The sequence below is a fragment of the Scleropages formosus genome, chromosome 1, assembly GCF_900964775.1.
Source record: "Scleropages formosus chromosome 1, fSclFor1.1, whole genome shotgun sequence".
NCBI lineage: Eukaryota > Metazoa > Chordata > Actinopteri > Osteoglossiformes > Osteoglossidae > Scleropages > Scleropages formosus.
Genome location: NC_041806.1, coordinates 38,982,493 through 38,998,181, shown reverse-complemented (window position 1 = coordinate 38,998,181; position 15,689 = coordinate 38,982,493). Strand labels below are relative to the sequence as shown.

The window sequence follows — 15,689 nt, the reverse complement described above, 5'->3', positions numbered from 1 at the left end:
GCGAAGAAAAGCAAACAGATCCGATATCTGCAGCAGAGACACGATCCCCACCAGGACTGCGGGGCACTGTTTAAAAACCATTTTATTATCCATTAATGACTTGTCTGTAATTAAATGTCGCGCTAAGGAGAGCGCTATGGACTAGTAGTATGAAAAGTTAGTTGAGGAGCTTTGGGGGAAGTAACGCTGTGAGCCCGCACTCTCTCTCTCTCTCTCTCTCTCTCTCTCTCTCTCACACCAGTCCTTATCACACACATTGTAAGACTTCCCACTCCTACGACCGACACTTTGCGGAGCTCAACTATTTCGAAACAGGGGAATCCGACCATCCAGCACAGTCGGCAATTCGAAGGGCGGACAGGTGCTGACAAAGAAGAGCACTTTCGGGTGACGGAAACGGAGGCGATTTGACGATTTGTGCGGTTTCTCCGGGAGGAGGAGGAGGAGGAGGTTAAGGTGCGGCGCGCGCGCCTCCCGACAAAAGGCGCTCAGCACGTGCGGGGCGGAATTCGCGCCGCTCTTATTCACACACATGCGGCTGTTCTCGCACTTAAGTTCAGCTCGGTAGAGGTTTCACTTTAAAAAAAAAAAAAAAAAAAATGGTGGACAAGGGCCCGTTACTGACCTCCGCAATCATTTTTTACCTGTCCATCGGGGCGGCAATATTTCAAATTCTCGAAGAGCCGAACTGGAAGCTCGCAGTTTCAAAATACGCGGAGCAGAAGAAGCAGATCCTGACAGCGCACCCGTGTCTCACCGAAGAGGATTTGAACCACATCTTAGAGGTAAAAAAAACAAAAAAAAATTCGTGTCCCCCCTGTTAAATGTTACATTGTTACTTTTCCTTTACAATGACTTATGTCCTTTTGTATCACAATGCAACAACGTCTCCGAAGAAGAAAATGTGAAAGATACCTTATTTTTGGAGCCTCAGCGGGGAAACACTGATGTTTTTTTGAACTATGATTATGATAAGAAAATGTTGTGTTAGTGAAGTAGTGCCCCGTGGGCACGTGGTTTGGTGGTGGGCTGGTTTGCCAAGTTCTTGCATTGATTCACGCAGACCATCTCAAGATGTTCATGAGTCCACGTGGAGAGGAAGCTTGACCAGCAGCTGTGCGAGCAGATTGGATACATGGTGTACAAGGTGTTCACAGTTTTCTCTGGGGTACAGTGGGAGGAAAGGACTGCGCTGTGGTTGGATGTGGCTTCTTCTCCTCTTCTCAGCCCCCCTGACTGTTGATTGTTGGTGAAGCGCTATGTCAGATGATGTGCTATCCAGAAAAGGCCTTTGTTGAAGTGCGGAGTTTGAAGGGAACAATACTGCAGCTGTTTAAGCGGGGGGAGCAGGAGCAGTGTTCTGATGGGGACTTGCACAATCCCTGGCATTATGATCGAAATGGCATATGATCCGCTACTTGTTTCTCCTTGCTCTGTCTTCTTTTTGGACTCGGTCTGGCTAATCATGTGGCTCAGAAATTATTAAGATCGAACAGTGACTCATTGTCAAGTAAAAGAGCTGCTTGTAACTTTTTTTTATTCGTTTATTTTAAACTTTGAATAGCAGTGCTGTAGTAGTTTATGCATGGTCTTATCAGGTGAGCTAATGGAAGTGTCCATGGCAAACATAATGGGAATGCAGGGTGGTGTGTGTGGGTGTGGGTGGGGTTTCTTTTTTAAGTTTTGGGTCAATTTTCTGACCTGGAAAAGAAGTTGGAAAGTATGAACTGAGTGGGTGCTGTCTGTAGCTGTTGTGCTTTGCCGCAGGGAGTTTATAATGAATCAAAGTATTTTAGGAATTGATCGCATTTACTGAATTTTACACATGTATGCAAATGGTTTTGCAAACTGTCAAATCAGTTTCAGTTGTTTTAGTGCTGCTCGATAACTGTATATTGCCCTAAAGAACTGCAATGTACCCTCAAAAATTGTGTACAGGTTGAGTATTAATTTTAATGAAAGTGTACTCAAAAGTGGCACGTTTGAGTATGTTGATACGTGTACCCAAGATGGCTCAAAGATTCAGATGTGTGACCTGTGCATACTTTTGTTTTACTTAAGCGTGGACTGTATTGCTCATTCTTGCTTAAATCAGTGTTGCCACCAGCTTTACTCTGAGGACAGCATCGTGTTTGGGGCTATAGTCTTCCAGTCTGAAGGTCCTTGGTTTGAGTTCCACTCCGGTGGTAGTACCCTCGAGCAGCATATTTGCCCTGAATTGTTTTAGTAAGAATATTTTGTTACTGAACTGTATAAATAATTGTTTGTCGTTTAGTGTACAAAACTAGCCTTCGGGCAATGGTGGTAAGTAGTAATAATAATACTTTTGCCACCCACACTGTAAACTTCTGATGTCCAACATCCTCCTTTCCTCACTTTTTTGAATTTTTTTTTTTTAACCTGACAGGTTTCAGTGAACAAAGATTACAATACTGTCCTTTTCTGGAGACCGCCTTTTTTAATGCATGTGTTTCTGCGGACCTCAAGGAATGATATGCCCTTGAGTGTCTAATGTCTGAAAGTATCTATTCCCAACACGTGCAGCGGTAGGAACAAGTGTGGTGAAAATGTTTTTATGGCTACAGGCTGAAACAAGCAGAAGAGCAAAGGTATGTCCTGTAAGCTGGAACAGTGGCTCAACTTGTTCCACTGGTTTGGAGACACTCTGGCAGAAAATAAAAGGAAAATATTCGTAACGGAATTCTTTTATTATCGGAATTATGTAAACTTGTGAACTACTTCTTAGCTTTCCTTTTTTGTATATATGAAAAAAGAACACAGGATAATTAGTTTCTTTCTTGCCTGTTTTTCTGTTTGGTCTTGCACAAATGACTCACTTTGTGTTGTAGGATGTAGTTGGATACGATACTTGAAGCGTAGGCAGTGTGTCACAGGTGAAGGCTGGGAGGGAAGTTACGCATGCAAACAAGGTGTGCCCGGTATTTCACAATGACTTGAACTCTGTTTTCCATGACGCCTTCTAATGGCAACATAGAACTGAGCTGTAGTTTTACTGTACTCTGAAACGAGGTGCTTGGTATGGTGAAGATGACGAGGATATGAAAGTTCTCCTTATGAAAGTTTCGTTGAAAGAGGAACGGCATACTTTAACACACGCTTTATCCAAAGTAACCCTTGCAGTGCAGGACACAGACCTTAAAGTATGCCAAAGGAGAGTGGCTGAACAGAAACTAGACAATAACAAGCCGGTCAGTCATTAATTTTAATGCATACCTAATTCACCCTAGTACACAGTGTAATGTTGTAGTCAGCATGTCCATTTCCCAGTGTTTTATGGTGCAATTACAGGTGTAAAACTACTTTCATTTTGCTGACACTTCCTCAAAGCTACTTGCATTTATTTACCCATTCATGCAGTTAGTGAATCTACTGGAGCTATTCAGGATAAGTACCTTATTCAAGAGTACTACAGCTACAGGTTGGACTTGAACCTGTAACTTTTGGTCCAAAGGCAGCAGCAGCTCTAACCACTTAATTGCTAGCTGCCCTGTGCCAAGGTTTGAAAAGCCAACAACGTATGTATGTATGTATGTATGTATGTGTAGAGCTGAGCATATTGTGTGTTCAGGTCCAAACTGCCATATCTGTGCTTGTGAGCACATGTGTAACTATCTGTATACGTGACTGAAATGTGAGGGCCTGCCTGCTGCAGTGCATGCTGGGAAATGGAGCCATGGACTGATGCTGATGGTACCAACATGCCGTCAGCCGCACGTTCTCTGGAAATGACTGATAGCTCCAGTGATAAACAGAATCATGTCGGTTCCTTGTGAATGTTACCAGTTATTCCCTGTTCACTTGCTTTCTGTCCTGTATATGTTTGTAGTGAGCTGTCATTTAGGGGGTGGAATAAATCCTTTTTTGCATTCCACGCACAATTACCTGTTGTTCAATTGTTGTACCTGACAGTTCCAGTTCAGCTGAAATACCTTTCTAAAAGGTACAACAGCAGAGTCTTTTGCCGGGTTGCTAGGAGCAGCATTCCACATCTCTACTCATTGTTGTATGGAGCAAAGCATGGTACCCCACCCTGTATTCCACACTTCTATGTGTGCTGCTGATGAATCCAAGTCTCCTGTTGTGACTCTTTACAGCACACGTGTCTGCTGCTGCTTGCAGGTGATCTCCAGTGCTGCAGGTCAAGGTGTCACCATCACAGGTAAAGAGACGTTCAACAACTGGAACTGGCCCAACGCTGTCATTTTCTCAGCTACAATAATCACCACTATCGGTAAGTGTCTGTAAGGACTGTTACTTTTGTAAGAATACAAAATAGTTTGTGCACAGCAGCACTGAAAAGATTGAGTTCACCTGCTGGAATCTTTTTTTTTTTTTTTTTTTTTTTTTTAAAAAAAAAAAAAAAGAAACTAGTTGGGTTAAATATTTTGACCAGATAATGAGTTGCTGTGGGTTCCTAGCCCTTGCACACTTGTGTGTTGTTCTTTCACTCTTCCATTGTGTTTATCCCATACAAATGTTTCCCAAGTTGACCACATGTACTTAGACTTTTATACTTACAGTATATTTATTCATTTAGCTGATGCTTTTCTCCAAAATGACTTGCAATTATTTACCCTTTTATACAGCTGGGTAATTTTACTGGAGCAGTTTCTAGGGTAAGTACCTAGTTCAAGGGTACTACAGCTGGAGGTAGGAATCGAACCTGTGACCTTTGGGTCCAAACGCAGCAGTTCTAATCAACAGAAAAATATAGTACGGACTCTTATCCAGCAGCATTGGGAAGGGATTTGCTGGTTAACTCAGTAATATTGTTATGAGCCAGTGTACAAAAACACATAGTCATAGAGCATTTAAGTGAATTGAGTGAAAAACAAGGCAAAAAATTAATCTTATTGACAATAAACAGGCCAGTGCTGTAATTACTGAAGTGCTACTTAAACCAAAAAAGTTCTCTGCTTTAAGATGGGTAAACAAAACTAGTGTACTGTGATGTGCATTACTACAACGTTTAAATGAACTCAAACATGAGTTACTGTACTCTACCATTAAGATATGACCGTATACTACTGAGTGTCTGCTGTAGATGGGGGACAACTGGTAGTATAGTGATTAGTGCTGTTGTCTTTGGATCTAGAGGTCATAGGTTCAAATGTAACCTCCAGCTGTAGTACCTTGAACAAGGTACTTATCCTAAAAAAAAAAAAAAAAAAGCTCCAGTGAAATTACCCAGCTGCATAAATGGGTAAATAATTGTAAAACACCTTAAGACTAAGTCACTTTTGAGAAAAGTGTCAGTGAAATGAATAAATGAGATTGTGTGTTTGAGACCCTGAGTGAGAGTTGTGACAGTGGCTCAGGTTGAGGTGGTGATGTTGCTTCAAACTTCACCAGCAACTCCTGAAATTTTTTTTTTTTTTTTGAAAGAAATTCTCTATGAAAACAGTGCAGCTAAATGACATTACATATCATCATGTATGATTACTGCCCTTAAGAACCGTGTAAACATTTTGCAAGACAGCATCTGCTTCCTGCCGCAGAAATTTCGGTGTGGGCGTGCTGTCGTCCTCTTCCTGTTTTTCCTCTTCATTTTTGTCTTTGCCAAGGTCGTGCTCAATTAGTATGTCCTCCTCAAGTGAGACAGTGATTGCAACCGAGTTATCAATCTTGACCCATCTGTGCGCTTCTTCCTCACTCATTGTCACTTTGTCCGAATGCTGCACTAATTCAACGATATCTTGCACAACACCACTACTTTTGGGTCACCTTCTGGAACCCTCGACCCACATACTTCTTCCTGAGCTGCCTCACCCTCCTCAAATACAACCACCATAGTTTACGGAAACAGCCGCGTCAAGCTTCGGGGCTCAGTGTTGTACAACAAAGATATTAAACTGGTGTTTTTAAATAGATTATTCAGTCTCATTTTTGATGCATTTTTGGGATGGGGAATTTACTTTTTTGTTATCATGGAAATTTAAGGGGCAGATTTTTGGTTTGAAACGTTACATTCCAAAAAAATGCTGCTATTCTGAGTTCGCCAGTTATGAGAGTCTGTACTTTGTACGTCTGTGTGTGCAGATGGTCCCCGATTTACAATGGGGTTACGTTCCGCGAAACCCATCGTAAGTTGAAAATGCATTTAATACACACCTCTGTGTGACAGAGTGGGAGACGCGGATCGCTGCTGCTGCTCAGCATCGCAAGAGAGTGTCACACCGCATACTGCTTGCCTGGGGAAGAAAAAAATAAAAATTTGAAGTATGGTTGAAGTATGGTTTCTACTGAATGTCTATCACCTCCTCTACCACCATCTACCACCACCTCATCGTTAAAAAAAAATTGTAAATCGGGGACCATCTGTATTTATAAAACAAAAACCCTGAAATTTCTGTTTCTTCTGATGACTTCTTCTATGGACTAAATGCCTTACTTGAAGATGGCTTGAGAATGTGGTGTTTACATATATACACACACACACACACGCACACACACACACACACACACACACACACACACACACACACATCGTGGTGTAATTCTAAATCAATCTAAAGTTTGATATGTGATCAGCTGCTTTATCAAATTATATATGTTTGAAATCATAGACTTCGGACTGTCACGTATTGCAGCTGATGTCACTCCCATTGAATATTTGTAGCAGAAGTCCATTAAGTGACTGACTGACTGTGCTTGTATCAGTAATTTTAAGATCGGAGATACTACAGCTTGTGCAGGTGTTAAGGTCTTTGATTCATTGCTGCTCAGTGTTCTACTTGATTTGTGGATTTGTTTGATTTTTCTCTGAGAGTTGAACCACAGATGTACAACAGTACTTCATGGCAAAATGTGTCCTAACACCCAACCAGTGTGCTGCTTGAAGCAATGTGGAGAAAGCAGGAAAGCGATGTCCTGCACATATTGGCCTATGAAACATGAACTTGCTTCCCGTGTTTCTTAGGTTATGGCAACGTCGCACCAAAGACGTCTCCTGGACGGGTCTTCTGTGTCTTCTATGGGCTCTTTGGAATTCCTCTGTGTCTCACCTGGATCAGTGAGCTGGGCAAGTTTTTTGGTAGTCGAGCCAAGCGTTTTGGCCAGTTCCTCTTAAAGAAGGGCCTTTCTCTGGTAGGTCTACATGAAAATTCACAAGCAATAAATGGTTATAAATTTTTCACATGTTCAGATGTTTATGGTTTTGTGTTTGTGTGTTCTATTAGCGAAAAGCCCAGTTTGCCTGCACTGCCATCTTTCTCCTTTGGGGGCTGGTAGTGCACCTGGTGATCCCTCCCTTCATCTTCATGTACCAGGAGGGGTGGTCTTACATTGAGGGTTTATACTTCTCCTTCGTCACCTTAACCACCATTGGCTTTGGTGATCTGGTCACAGGTAAGTGTGGGCAATTGTTTTTGTCATGTAGAGACTCGGTACTGGGGGCGTGGTGGCGCAGTGGGTTGGACCAGGTCCTGCTCTGCAGTGGGTCTGGGGTTCGGATCCCGCTTGGGGTGCCTTGCGATGGACTGGCGTCCCATCCTGGGTGTATCCCCTCCAGCCTTACGCCCTGTGTTGCCGGGTTAGGCTCCAGTTCCCTGCGACCCCGTATGGGATGAGCGGTTCAGAAAATTGTGTGTGTGTGTGTGTGTGTGTGTGTGTGTGTGAGAGACTCAATACTAGTGACATGGCTCTTAATTAAACACTCATTTCCCTATGGTACACATCTTTCTATGCTATCTTACCTCCAACTGATCCTTTTTTGGCAGGTAAATATTTTGAGGAACTTTGTATAATGCACTTAGCTTCTGTAAAATGATAGTGCTGGCAAAGTTCAATTATTCAAAGAACATTTGATAAGAGCAATAAGCTGAACGCACAGTGCAAAAGTTATGATGATGTTAAGATCGTCTTTTAATATTTGTCCTTAGGAGTGGATCCAAATGCTGACTACCCAGTGCTATATCGCTACTTTGTGGAAATGTGGATCTTCCTGGGCTTGGCCTGGCTGTCGCTGTTCTTCAACTGGAATGTACACATGGTGGTGGAGGCCCACAAAGCCTTCAAGAAAAGGAGAAGGCGTCACCACGCCGGGCCACAGCAGTACTTCAGGGAGAAGGAGACCTGTCCTCCCTGCAACGCCAACAATGTCGACATCTTCAGCTTCCTGTCAGAGAAGCAGGAGGGCTACAATGATCTCATCAAGCAGATTGGCACGGACAGAGGAAAGGAGAAGGACATAGTGGTGAAGGGATTGAGTCGCTCCAAGAGCTGCAGTGACACCACTGGCGGTAATATCATCCTCACCTATGACCACTCACTGAGGCGGAAGCGGCACTATAGTTTCAGCGACCACCTGTCTGTAACCTTCTCCAGGAGGAAGAGCTCTGTACACTCTGACTTGGTTGCTATCCTGAACCCACCGGAAAACAAGCTGGATAAGGAGACGGCAGATATGGAGAATGTGTGGGGTGTCAAGGAAAACCAGCCACTTTTCTACCAAGAGGCAAACATCACCTTCACTGAGAAAGAGAGCCAAGAGAGAGGGGAAGAGACCAAGGCCCAGTTCTCGATATCAAGTGAAAATATGCAATGGGTGAACTGTGAAGAGGACCAGTGTAGTTCAGCATCAGAGGGGTCAGCATTCACTTCAGATAGCTCAGGCCGCTGTCGCTCCTATGAACAATTGGTGGAGAAGCCTAGCAAGGAGAAAAACAGCTAACGGTGACCTTATGCTGTATCCAGTTCAGCATATTTTCAAACCGATGAAAATTCCAGGTGTGGTCCACTGAATTTCAATTCTAATCATCTCCTGTGGGTTGAAACTCCTCAGATATTCAGCACACTTTGTGTAGAATTTCAGAACCAAGATGGAGATTTGAGGTGAAGACTTTCAGAGTATATTCCTCAGACTGCCACTGAGAGAATAACTTTGGTTTCAGTTGTACTATTAATACATGAAACATTTCATACATTTTGGTAAATGAAAATGAGTGTCACAAATGCAAGAACTGATCACTGTCACTCAGGTCAGAGTGATTGTCATAGGATGCACTTTGTGGATACTCAACTCTGCCTGTATCTGCAAGATAATAGGGTCAATAGATGTGGATATTTTGGAAGTTGTATAGCAAGTACAGTTATACTGTATATTCTCTCACTGACTGCCTTTTATTAGAGTATCTCAATAGAGCCTTGAAAACTCAGACCAACTGTCCTTTTTACCTCTATTACAGAATTCAGTCATGTCTCATAGATAACAAGGGGACCAAAAAACCCAGGTGCTTGCTTGCTTGCTTGTTGGTTGGTTTTTTTTTTTTTTTTTTTTTTTCTTTTGATGGCTGGTTCTGTGTCTTTTATTCACCATACTGGTGCTTTGAATGGTTTTAATAAAATGGAATAACTATTCTTCCTATGGAGGGCATATAGTCCATACTGTCTCTGTATACAAATACTTTCATGGCATCGCTGGTTTGAAGCCTCTGCCTTTGTATATTCTTTTCAGCTGAACACGGAGGACTTTTCATCACATACTAAACATTTATACAAATTTTCTGGAAGATTGCATCATATTTCATATTATGATATTACTATGTCAGGCCCTTAATTTTATTGATATGGTGCCACTGGTTGTATTATCATAGAATTTCAGTGATGTGAATGAGAGTAATGTGAATATGCTGCTGTAGTACAGGTGGTCCTCAACTTAGGAAGGGGCTTCTTTCCAACAACCTCATTGTAAGTTCGCTTTGTCGTAAGTTGCAAATCCCTGTACAGTATATTATATAAACCGTAAGGATATATACTGTAAGCTAATGTGCATAAATGCTACATTTTAGAATTTGACTTAATTTTACACATTCATGTTAAATAATGCTATAGAAATACTTTATAGTACAGTATTCACTCACTTTCATTAACTATTTGGCCGTAGCAGAGTTGCAGAAGTTTTGAGCATATTCCAGAATTACTGAAATTTATCTTGAATAATGTAAATAAAACAATGTTTTGGTAAATAAAATGCATTTGCTGATAGCCACAGAGAGTCAGTAAGAAATATGGTGTTTTCTACTGGCAGTGCAGTCAGCTGATGTTATACAACAGATCCCAATAAGACATTAGGACCAAATGTTGGGACTCCAAAATAATACATACATATAATGAAGCTGAGAAGATTGCCATCATAAGACCAGTTTGTCATAAATTGCATACGTCATCAGTCGAGGACTACCTGTACGAAGTTTGAGTTTTCATGTCTGGAAAATTTGCTTGATCTGGGGTTCTACAACTGTGAAGTTCGATATGTGGACCTAATAAAATATTAGTCATATATTTACTTTGTAATATATTAAATTTGTACAGCCACTTGTACTTTACTGAGTGAGCTGTTGAAAGAAAGAGAGACATAAGAAAAATCAGTGGGAGTGGTCAAAAAAGAAGAGCAAATATATTTTACTACTAGTCCCTTTCATTTTCCTCAATAGAAAATAGATGTAAGTCCTCTACACCATGTTCTTACCGACTTTTGTTTCTCAATCTATTACCTTGGTGATATGTAGAGAACTGCAGTTCATGGCAATAAAGTGTCTTCAAGACCAGCTGGACCAAAGAGCAATGTAGTCTCATTAGGGTGGTTCACCAGTAGAAGATGAGCTTTTCCCCCTGGCAAAGGAAGCACTGAAGTTGCAAAGCGGTATTTCCTCTGAAGACATCCTCTACTATGCCAGCCTTCGGTATTTTTAGGATGGTCCCAGATGTTGGCCAGGTAACGTCATGGTGCCGCATTCACACAGTCAGTAATGTCCCCACAAATCTGGAAGGTCATGCCTGCCGTTGCTCCTGCATCCTCTGGAGTGTGTTTTTTTTCACACTCTCTCACGTCAAGAAGCACACTTAAACTCCTCTGCGTTAAAAACAGTCCTTCCTGGACGCATTTCCTCTCTAGTTTTAGCACTAAAGGATGTTTTGGGCCATACTCAAGGGTCCTGTTTGGTTCCTTTTCCTTATTCAGGGAGCAGAAGGACCTCTATGTTTTTATGGCTGGACTGTTAAGAACAAAGTCAGGTCTGCATAGCCTCTATTGTTCAAAGGTACATAACTGAGAAAGCATGAATTTGTGCTTTGTTGTTATTGAATGTGTCTGTTTTCTGTAAAATTTGTATTAACCTCACTTTTGATCATCAAAAAATGTAGGATATTTAAAAGTGGAAAGTCTGGGCTATGGTTAAATGTTAAATAATGTAATGTGTGAGTTTAAATATACATTATAATTTGTTCTTTTTCCATATTGGTTTCTTACATTATGATAAAATGCTTTTTTAAACACAGTACACAAGACAACAGTAGAAATAACAAAAATAAAATCCTAGAATACAGAAGTAGATTATGATTTAGATGAACTCATTGAAGAAATCAGTTTAATTGATTCTTTTATTAGCAGAGTCTTTACTACAAGATAGAGATAATGTACTGTTTGACTTTGATAGTGCTGTAAAGTAATGTTTCTTAGTGAATTTGCATTTATGGATATGCAATTTGGTTAATGATAAAATTAACTTGTGAAATTGTCATCCTGCTTACAGTAATCAAAGAAGCCAAACAGCACATTTTCTCGCAATAGTGCTGGTTATGGTTTGTGATAATGCATATTTACACTGATGAATTTTGGATTTTTTCTGCCAAATTGTTACAGTATGTAAGCACTGTCAGAATAAGTGAAGTTCAACAGTTTGTGTGCTCTTCACAAAATAGAGTTTGCATCAATATCTTGAATTTATGAAGGTAATTTTTTGTTAGGTAAATTCTATGAATCAACTTGAATGATACCTCTTTAATCTTATTCAGTTCATAAGCAGATACTTATTTGGTAGCAATCATACATTTCTCCACCATACAGGCCTATTACTCACAAAAAATTCCAGTTTGCGATGAAGTAGGGTACAGAAGATATATTGAAACACACCACAAATGGCACATCATGTACTTAAATATTTGGCCTTTGGAGTTTTATAACTGAGCTTTCAATGGAATGTTGCTGTCATGCCAATTCTTATAGAATAATGATTTTTTTAATATATAACATCTCTATTATTGCAAATAAAATGTGTGCGGAGAGAAGATGCGTTTGTCAATTAAGGTATAATACTTTTCAGTGGTTAGATTTAAAAGAGAAAAAAGGTCTTTAGCATACGGGTCTTAATTTCATTTAAATGTCACATTGCTGATTTAAAGAGCTGCGAATTGGAATACACGAGATTAAGTCATCGGCAATATGAAAAGTTTTGTCAAATACAATCTGTTGCGGATACTTTTTGACTTACCTTCGTATATGATTGTATACATTTCACCTTCCGAAAAAGAATGATTATTTAAATCCAAATTAATGCTAAATCCTCCTTTGTGTCATACATTTTATGATTTAAATTTAGGTCAAAGCCTATTCAGAGTTAATTATTTACATATAATGTATAATGAGGCCCTGAAGAGAGCCGGTTCTCATCAGCATGATGTGTCGGCACTTCAGATCTTTCATAACTGTCAGACCACTGGTACTTTTTAAACGTATTAGAAACCATGGAGCTCCTTATAACAGTTCTGCCCCCATGTTTCTTTCCTTTCATATGCTGCTTGCGGCAAAGATATGAAGCTCTGCTTGATACCATCTGGCCCTGAGCACTACGGAACTGATGCATGTGGCATCTTGTGAGCTGCATTCCTACACACACATAGCTCTGCTCAGGGCTGTGGGCCTGTTCAGTCTTCACACTTGTACTCTTTGCCAGTTCTGGTGCAGTTCCAGGGACTGAAAGGTGAAGTTGTCTCCCCAGCAGACGCAGTCAGCTGCGGCAATAGGCTCCTCCCACTGCATCTCCCATCCCGCCCTTCCCCAAACTCACTCGTGAACACAAAGTATTTGTGGATCCCATGACTCTCCGTCCAGTGGTCTGAGAAAGGGGTGTCTGCCAGCAGCTCGATCACGTGGCTGTTAAGGCACGAGCCCTCGCAGGGCGCATGTCGGGTGAAGAACACTACACAGCCTGAGCTGTCATCCGGCAGACGGGAGGACACACCTTTCTGTGCAGAGAACCAGCTCCTGGTGGGATTGTTCAGGAGATACTCTTCTGGGCAGCTCCCGTCCAGCTCGGGGTACAGGGCCATGTGGTTTGACGGATCCAAAAAGTCAGCCGTTGTATCGCTAAACGTGGGCCCCTTTCTCATGCTTCGGCTCCTGTGTCCGGAGTTGACGGTGGCCAGGATTTCTGGGGGTCTGTCCCCCACACATTCTGAGGCAGGGAGAACCAGGATGAAGGAAAACTCTGCTTTGTAAATGTCCTTCGGGAACTCGCCAACAAACCTGCAGAATGAATGAGGGAGTTTTACTGCATGATTGTGCTAGTGTCCCTCTCTGGAATGAGCAGATAAGATGAGTTGGAAGGAGTCCACAGTTTATCAAAAGAGTCCATACTGCCTTTATTTCCCCGGCCGACAATATGATGTGACCAAGACCTGCTAAATGATTGAAAATGATAAACCGTGAAAAGCAGTTTAAAAACAACTCGTGTTTCTAGTGGCCTTTATATATATTAATTCATATTGCAGGTGTTTTTCTCCAAAGCTATGTACAACTCAGAGTAAACAAAAGTGCGTTTAGACAGCAAGTCAGTAGATGAATGAAATGTAGTATAATCAGCACAGTGACCAAACAGTGACCAAACACTGGCCAAAACACACACACACACACAAGTTGCTGAGAGAGAATGTGGTCGACATGCCAGCTTTACATCTCTCCTTTCACACATGTGTAATTGGTCGTTGCATTTTAAAAAATCCAATCTGCCTTTGGAGTTCAATAAGCCTAAGGATGATTTGGCTTACGTGTTAACCACATTTTCCAGAACTCTCTTCTTCAGCACTGTCCCCTGGGTGAGTGTCAAGGAAACCAGTAAGCTGAGAAAGTGCATTTTTCCCCACACTCTTCCTCCTGGTGCCAGTCTGTCAAATACAAGAGCTAATATTAAGTGGTGATAATAACCCTGTTCAAAAAATATAGAAAAACTGATGTTTGTACCCATAAAAACTCACAGAACTATTACGTAAAGCAATTGAAATAATATTAAAAAGCTTTTTACTTACTGTATAAAACAGGATTTGGCAATTGCCAATCCTTGAGTAGAACCCAAAACCTTGTATTCTTTGGCCTGAAAATTCTTAGTTATTAAATTGTAAGATACAGTCTTCCATGTAACAAACAAGTACAAACTAATTTTCTGGAAAATAAAGAAAAAATATGTTACGTTATAATGCAAGGAAGACTATATGTTTGACTTACGGTAGACATATGTCTACAGTTCTCCCCTCACCTACTGTCAATGTTGACAAAAACAAAGAGCAGCAGAGAATTTCGATGAAAATTATAGAGTATATTTAAATGAAGCTCTCATCAATGTCAAGGCATGAAAACCAAATACATTAATTATTTTTAAAAGGCATTGCTTAAACTGTAAATGAAGGGTATTAAATCACCTGCTCCTAGTCTGTAGTCCGCAGTGTCCTGGGAGTTCTGTGTAAAATGTGGTACAGGTTTCAGCAGAAGTCCCGGAAGCATATAATGAGGAATTTGCATTGCTATCTCTTTTAAAACAAATGACACACTTCATGTCATTATTTCATCTTCTACCTTCTTTATTTTAAATAAATAAATAAATAAATAATTTTAAAAAACAGTTAGTTGACATCAGCCATTCAGGTTTGACGCCACCACTAGATACTAATGTTCAGGGTGACCTTGTACGTACAAGTGTTGAATTGGTGAAAATATAACTCGGCCATTTTTCTGCAAGATCGAAACGGCTGGAGACTTTGGATAGAAAAAATTTTCTAGTGAGTACATTTGTTTTCATGCAAAAGTTACAGGAGTGAAGTGGACTTATTTTATTTTATGCCCCAGTTCTAACGTTAAGGGGGGTGGGGTTTCAGTGGTGCAGCGGGTTTTGTCGGGTCCTGCTCTCTGGTGGGTCAGGGGTTCAAGTCCTGCTTGGGGTGTCTGCAACAGACTGGTGTCCTGTCCTGGGTGTGTCCCCTCCCCCTCCAGCCTTGCGCCCTCTGTTGCCAGGTTAGGCTCCAGCTCGCCACAAGCGGCTTCAGACAATGCGGGTGTGTTACTTGTTTGGGCAACAACTTCAGTAAAAAAAAAAATTAGTATTCAAGAATACATAATTTTTACATTTTCCTAGAGTTTCTGTAGATAATGTTGCATCATAATGAATGTCCACATGATAAATATTCGTGTAAGTCTTAATGGTCTAAAATGACCATTAAGCATGCCACCCCCAAATAAGCACACACGAAAAACAAATACGCAAATACGAGGGCCTAAATTGTACTGAATCAGAGTTTTTCTGTGCATCAGTTCATATTTCATAGTTCAGAGGTTGAAAGATAACGAAGACTAACCCTATCCCATCTCATTAACTCATGTGATCCTGAACCATAAATCACAAGGATATATATTAAATTTGAAAATAGCTTGTTTTGAGTAGCTCTATGACAACAAACATTATAAATACAATTTATATATACAAACACAAAAAACAGAATGTAATTATAAATATATGGCGAAATATGCTTTGAGGAGGCGCAACCTTTCGATGAATGTGACTATACTGGGACTATGTCTTCTGAAGTTTTTTCAGTCATGGACAAATTTTCATAACTTTATC

The 15,689-nt window shown here is 40.8% G+C and overlaps 1 protein-coding gene across 1 annotated transcript; it reads left to right on the top strand.

The window, feature by feature from the left end:
- The first annotated feature begins 256 nt into the window (after window positions 1–256).
- Window positions 257–9,394, top strand: LOC108929410 (potassium channel subfamily K member 5-like). Its single transcript, XM_018743916.2, has 5 exons — window positions 257–785; window positions 4,141–4,252; window positions 6,941–7,107; window positions 7,200–7,368; window positions 7,902–9,394. The coding sequence occupies exons 1-5, from the start codon at window positions 600–602 to the stop codon at window positions 8,690–8,692; spliced, it is 1,425 nt and encodes a 474-aa protein (XP_018599432.2). The 5' UTR covers window positions 257–599; the 3' UTR covers window positions 8,693–9,394.
- The last annotated feature ends 6,295 nt before the right edge of the window (window positions 9,395–15,689 follow it).

What these genes read in the sequence shown, in the direction of transcription:
- LOC108929410 (XM_018743916.2), top strand. Translation starts at nt 600, where the DNA reads ATGGTGGACAAGGGCCCGTTACTGACCTCCGCAATCATTTTTTACCTG. An exon ending in ATTTGAACCACATCTTAGAG is followed by an intron (nt 786 to 4,140) that starts GTAAAAAAAACA and finishes TGCTGCTTGCAG; the next exon opens with GTGATCTCCAGTGCTGCAGG. An exon ending in TAAAGAAGGGCCTTTCTCTG is followed by an intron (nt 7,108 to 7,199) that starts GTAGGTCTACAT and finishes GTGTTCTATTAG; the next exon opens with CGAAAAGCCCAGTTTGCCTG.